The 6,251-nt window shown below is 49.6% G+C and overlaps 1 protein-coding gene across 1 annotated transcript; it reads left to right on the forward strand.

Annotated features, from left to right (window-relative positions):
- Positions 1–563: 563 nt before the first annotated feature.
- Positions 564–5,671, forward strand: CNGA2 (cyclic nucleotide gated channel subunit alpha 2; the record flags this gene model as incomplete). The annotated part of the gene is made up of 6 exons (XM_080653583.1): positions 564–673; positions 874–966; positions 1,600–1,770; positions 2,877–2,984; positions 3,811–3,917; positions 4,266–5,671. 6 exons carry the CDS (start codon positions 564–566, stop codon positions 5,669–5,671), a joined length of 1,995 nt encoding a protein of 664 aa, XP_080509709.1.
- Positions 5,672–6,251: the final 580 nt, after the last annotated feature.

Consider the following 6,251-nt stretch of genomic DNA (forward strand, 5'->3'; position numbering starts at 1 on the left):
CCTACCTGAGGAGCATGAACTCTGGGATGATCTTGGGATAGGAGAACCAGAGAGCTGGGGATTGGGTGGCAGCTTCTTTGGGCCAAGGAGATATATCTCCTCTCATGGGGCAGGAGTTTGGGGGCAGGGCTGCTTTGGAGGTGCTCAGTAACCTAAACATGTGCCACACATCTTCAAATCAAGGAAACAGAAGATGGCTTAAACAGTTTTTTTGTTTGTTTGTTTTGTATTATAACTGATAATTCACAGTCAAAGGCTTCACTGGAGTAAAAGAAAAAGAAACACATTTTTCAATTTAACATCGGTTGCTTTTTTAATGACCTATCAGAATAGAGAGAGCAGTATCATCTTCTTGGTGCTTAGAGACTGGCACTTAGGCTATGCTGGGTCCCCCTGCCCTGCACTGTAAATCAGGAAGATGTGTTGGTGTTTGCCAGGTGGGCCTTGGTTCTCTTCTCACTGCTCACCTTCAGCTCTCCTGACTTATATGGGTGTCAGGGTCCCCTGTGACCTTACTCTTTGCCCTCTCCTTGGCAGGTGAGGATCCCAGTTATACATGCAGGATGACAGAAAAATCTAATGGTGTAAAGAGCTCCCCAGCCAATAACCACAACCATCATGCACCTACTGCTATCAAGGCCAATGGCAAAGATGACCACAGGAAGAGTAGCAGGTGAGTCAGCATCATTTCAGAGATGGCCTGGAGGCTGCTATGTCCTTAAGCTCTGCCTCATTGTCACAGAGCAATCTTTGACTCAAGAACATCCTCTCAAAGAACCATGGGATGTCTAGGCAAGTCATAAGAGAAGACAGTACTGATAGGAGACAAGGTATGCTTAGAGAACCTTTGGTCAACTGCTTCTTCCTTTGCAGGCCAGAGTCTGCGGCTGAAGATGACACTTCCTCAGAACTTCAGAGGCTGGCAGAGATGGATGCCTCCCAGCGAGGGAGGGGTGGTTTTCACAGGTGGGTTCCACCATGGCCCTGATGCTATCCCCTCCTGCACACAGGCACTGTCAAAGTGGATACCATGGCTTTCCTTCTTTCAGTCCCTCTGGACCTTCCCACGGAGACATTTGGGAAACACTGTCAGTGCTATTCTAGTTCAACTCTTTCTTCCTGAGTATGCTCCTTTGAACAACCTTGGAGTGGCCAGAGGAGGCTTCTCTTTAGACTTGCCTGTCTCAGTGTCAGGAGGGAGAGATCCTTCCCACAGAGGGGCCTACATAGAGGGACCTGAGATCTGAAGCCCAGAACTGTAGGTTTCATAGGGAAATCGGAAAGCTTGGAATAACCATCTTTCTGGCCTGTCCTCTCTTAGCACAACCTCCATCTTGTCTTGCAGACCTCTTATTTGTTCTTAACAATTAACTGAGATGGTACCTCCTACAGGAAGTCTTCTCTTTCCCCTAAGGCTGCATTCCAAGTCATGTCTGAGTCCCAGCTCCCTGGCCTCAGCACTGGCCTTGATCCCAGTTCTTGGCACTGGAAAATAATGACTTGGCGCATTTCCCATCTCTCTCATCAGACATTGAGCTCCTAAGTACAGGTTCTGGACACACAGTTCTTTCTGACTTATCATTCCTCTCTCACCTCTAGGATCGTCCGCCTGATGGGGGTCATTAGAGAGTGGGCCAACAAGAATTTCCGGGAGGAGGAACCTAGACCTGACTCATTCCTTGAGCGTTTCCGTGGTCCTGAGCTCCAGACCGTGACAACACAGCAAGGGGATGGCAAAGGCGACAAGGACGGCGAGGGCAAGGGCACCAAGTATATCTATCCAACGTGTGGGACTGGAAGGGCTCCCAAACATGCAATTGGAGGGCTCGGTGGGGTTTCTTATGTCACCATGAGCAGACTGGGTTCTACACCAAGCCCTGCCATGGCAGAGAGTGGGGTAGGCAGAGGAGATCTGTTACAGTTTTAACTCTAGAATATTTCCATTGTCCCAGCTAATAGCTTTTACAATAGCCAGTGACCCACTTGCTATAGGAGCCTGTAGTGGCTTTTTCACCTAAGCTGCCCCTTGCTAGATGTCCTTTCTTTGCTCATGAAGCAAGTATCAAGGACACCTGAGTGTGGGCAGAGGGAGGGCTCTATTCCAGCAGCAAGTAAACATAGAGTAGGGCACAGTTACAGAATGCTGTTGAGAGTGTGCCCATACCAGTGCCAATGTGGGCGCAGAGGTGGGCCTTTGAAGAGGTCATGCTGGAGGCTCATTGGCAGGGAAGGCCTAGAAATAACTGAGCAAAAGGGGGTGGGGAGAATAGAGAAGGCAGAGCTGGAGGGTATGTTGTTGGAGGAATGAGTAGGCGACTGCAGATGTCTGGCCAAGCCGACATTCCCCACCTCTGGCCAGTGTAGGATAAGAGTTCTCGCCAAGGCAGGATACAGCATCTGGGAAAGTGATTTGGGGGCTGGAGGCCAGGCAACAAAGAGAGAGGGCGGGGTGGGCAGGAAGCACTTGGCATTCACTTGCTTGGAATTCCTCTTTCTTCCCGGGAGGATTGTAGGAACAGGTCCTGAGTCCTCATTACAATCCTGTGGAAGTCCCTCCCCAGGCTCTGAAGCCCACCCCAATAAAAGAATTGCTCCTTGTCATTCCCTCTTGGCAAGGGGACTCCAGAGGACCTGGGAGCCAATGGGCCTATGGGGGATTAAAATAGGAAAAGGAGTGTCCTTTGCCCATCTGAGCCCTGCTCAGATATCCAGTACCAGGCTGTGGCTCTCTGAGAAACAGGGCCTAAGTCAACCTTCCCCTTCACCCTGCACATCCCCTTAGGCATTGCTTTTTAGGGACCCCTGACCTCTGGGAGTGGGGGTGTTGCCACACTGAGCACCTAATTCACGAGCCTGGCCTCTTTCTGTCTCCTTAGGAAGAAATGTGAACTATTTGTCTTGGACCCAGCTGGGGACTGGTACTATCGTTGGCTGTTTGTCATTGCCATGCCTGTTCTTTACAACTGGTGCCTGCTTGTGGCCAGGTAAATAGGGAGGGTCTGGGAAGTGGTGGCCAAAGCAGTCCAATCCTCAGGCCCAGGGGTTGAGAGCATACCAGTCCCAGCTGTGGACACAGAGCTTACCCTAGCCTCCTACTGCCCTATTAAAGCCCACCCCTCTCAATTAATATGCTACAAAAGTTTTATGTTTATCCTTTTATCCTTTTTTCTGGTGTCTGTAATCTGTTTCTACTTCTCTATCCCACCAATACTGTCCTAGGTGAGGCTACCTTCCTCTCTCCCTGGCACAACAACAACATCCCTACACCCATTCTTTGCAGGCACTCTTGACCCCTCCAGCTCATTCTCCACACTTGCAACTAGTGTGGTTGGTAGAAACTGGGATTTGATTATGTCACTCCCTCCTCACAAACTCTTCATGGCCCCCTATTGCCCACAGGATGAAGTTTAAGCCCTCAGCATGGCCTTCAAGGCCCTCCGGACCTGGCCTTCTCTCTAGCTCCACCTTCTGGAATACTCACCCCCAGCATTCATTATTTTAGGATCACAATGTGCTATTTCCTCAAGAGAAAATTTCCTTTCTCCATTTTCAACCTATGGAGATTCTTCTTGCAGTCTCAGTTCCAAAGCCAATCTCTACATTAGTAGTCCCTGATAACATTTTCCACCCACTGTCCCCCACCCCAGTCATTCATTCAGCAAGGATTTGGCTTAGCCACAGGCTGACTGTGACTCATCAGTTCCCCTGGTAGTCATCCCATGCCTTGCACACAATGGGCACTCAGTTTGGGGCATCTAGGGGAACTTGGCTTGGAATTGAGGGGAAAAGCCCAGCCTTGTTTTCCTATAGAGCCTGCTTCAGTGACCTACAGAAAGACTACTATCTAGTGTGGCTGGTGCTGGACTACTACTCAGATGCAGTTTATATTGCCGACCTCTTCGTCCGATTGCGCACAGGTAAGTAAGCAACTGAAATGCACAAGCAGGAGCATGACCCATATGTCCAAAGGCCTGAGTCCAAAATTTCAAGAAGCCCTCTCAACACAAGTTTAGACTCAACTGCTTGGCTGAGACTTAGGTTGGTGCCTGCCCCTTTTTGAATCTCATGGTCCTCACATGCCTAGTGAGCTACACACCAGGGGATGCTCTCTTGAGGTCTTTCTGGCCATCCCTGCTACATGAGTTTCCTATACCCCTCCTTGGGAAGGAGAGTTGAGTGAACAGTTTGTCCCTAGCAGAGTGTTAGCCTATCAGGATGGAGAGGGCTGAAAGCAGAGGTGATATGTTGGTTTGCATCTCTACTAGGTTTCCTAGAGCAGGGGCTGCTCGTCAAAGATACCAAGAAGTTGCGGGACAACTATATCCACACTCTGCAGTTCAAGCTAGATATGGCTTCTATCATTCCCACGGACCTGGTCTACTTTGCTGTGGGCATCCACAGCCCTGAGCTGCGCTTTAACCGCCTGCTACACTTTGCCCGCATGTTTGAATTCTTTGACCGCACTGAAACACGCACCAGTTACCCCAACATCTTTCGCATCAGCAACCTGGTTCTCTACATCTTGGTCATCATTCACTGGAATGCCTGCATCTACTATGCCATCTCCAAGTCCATTGGCTTTGGGGTTGATACCTGGGTTTATCCCAATATCACTGACCCTGAGTATGGCTACCTGGCTAGGGAATACATCTACTGCCTTTACTGGTCTACACTGACCCTCACCACCATTGGGGAAACACCACCCCCGGTAAAGGATGAGGAGTACCTATTTGTCATATTTGATTTCCTGATTGGTGTCCTCATCTTTGCCACAATCGTTGGAAATGTGGGCTCCATGATCTCCAACATGAATGCCACCCGGGCCGAGTTCCAGGCCAAGATCGATGCAGTCAAACATTACATGCAGTTCCGCAAAGTGAGCAAGGAGATGGAAGCCAAGGTCATTAAGTGGTTTGACTACCTGTGGACCAATAAGAAGAGTGTGGATGAGCGGGAAGTTCTCAAAAACCTGCCAGCCAAGCTGAGGGCTGAGATAGCCATCAATGTCCACCTGTCCACACTCAAGAAAGTACGCATCTTCCAGGATTGTGAGGCTGGCCTGCTGGTGGAGCTGGTATTGAAGCTTCGTCCTCAGGTCTTCAGCCCTGGGGATTACATTTGCCGCAAAGGGGATATTGGCAAAGAGATGTACATAATCAAGGAGGGCAAGTTGGCAGTGGTGGCTGATGATGGTGTCACTCAGTATGCCCTGCTTTCTGCTGGGAGTTGCTTTGGAGAGATCAGTATCCTTAACATTAAGGGTAGCAAAATGGGCAATCGACGCACAGCCAATATCCGCAGCCTGGGCTACTCAGATCTCTTCTGCTTGTCCAAGGATGATCTTATGGAAGCAGTGACTGAGTACCCTGATGCCAAGAAGGTCTTGGAGGAGAGAGGCCGAGAGATCTTGATAAAGGAGGGGCTGCTGGATGAGAATGAGATGGCAGCCAACATGGAGGTGAATGTGCAGGAGAAGCTAGAACAGCTGGAGACCAACATGGAGACCTTATACACTCGCTTTGGCCGCCTGCTGGCTGAGTACACAGGGGCCCAGCAAAAGCTTAAGCAGCGCATCACAGTTCTGGAAACCAAGATGAAGCAGAACAATGAGGATGATTACCTTTCTGATGGGGTGAACAGCCCTGAGCCAGCTGTTGCTGAAAAGCCGTAAGGGCTAGGGCCTAACTGCCTCTCCAACCTTGACCTTGACCCCAGGAGCTAGAAGAGCCATGTAGGTCTTCACTATGAATACATTACCCCCAGGTTGCCTTGAATTTTCCCCAAAGCCTATCTGTTACCAGGTTTTGGGCTCAATAACCCAGGAGCCCTCCTCTAAGTCCAGCTATCAGCTAAGCTTTTGCACAGTGCAGACCTTGTTGGTTTGCCTTCCAGGAGCTTCAGCCTGCCCCGTTCTGAGGAAGAAAGAGGAGAGCAGCTGAACTGTCTTCAAGAGGTCTCTCCTGGGATGGGGAACCTAGGCAATAATCTATGAAGGAACCCATCTACAGACAGAATGGTGTGCACTCTGTTGCAGTACTCCCCTATCTTTGGGTACCTTTGTACTCAGGCACTTCCCACTTGATTCTGGTTCTTGCTTTTTCTAATATATGTTCTGAATATCCTCATTTCCATGCACATGTATATAATTCAAATACTGGTTGCAGACATTTACCACAGGCATCCACTGTCTGTATCTCAGGCAAAGAGTGTAGAGGTTGGCAGGGAGAAGGGTTCTCACTCAGGAATACCTC

Source organism: Plecotus auritus (genome assembly GCF_963455305.1).
Source record: "Plecotus auritus genome assembly, chromosome: X".
In the NCBI taxonomy this organism is placed as follows: Eukaryota; Metazoa; Chordata; class Mammalia; order Chiroptera; family Vespertilionidae; genus Plecotus; species Plecotus auritus.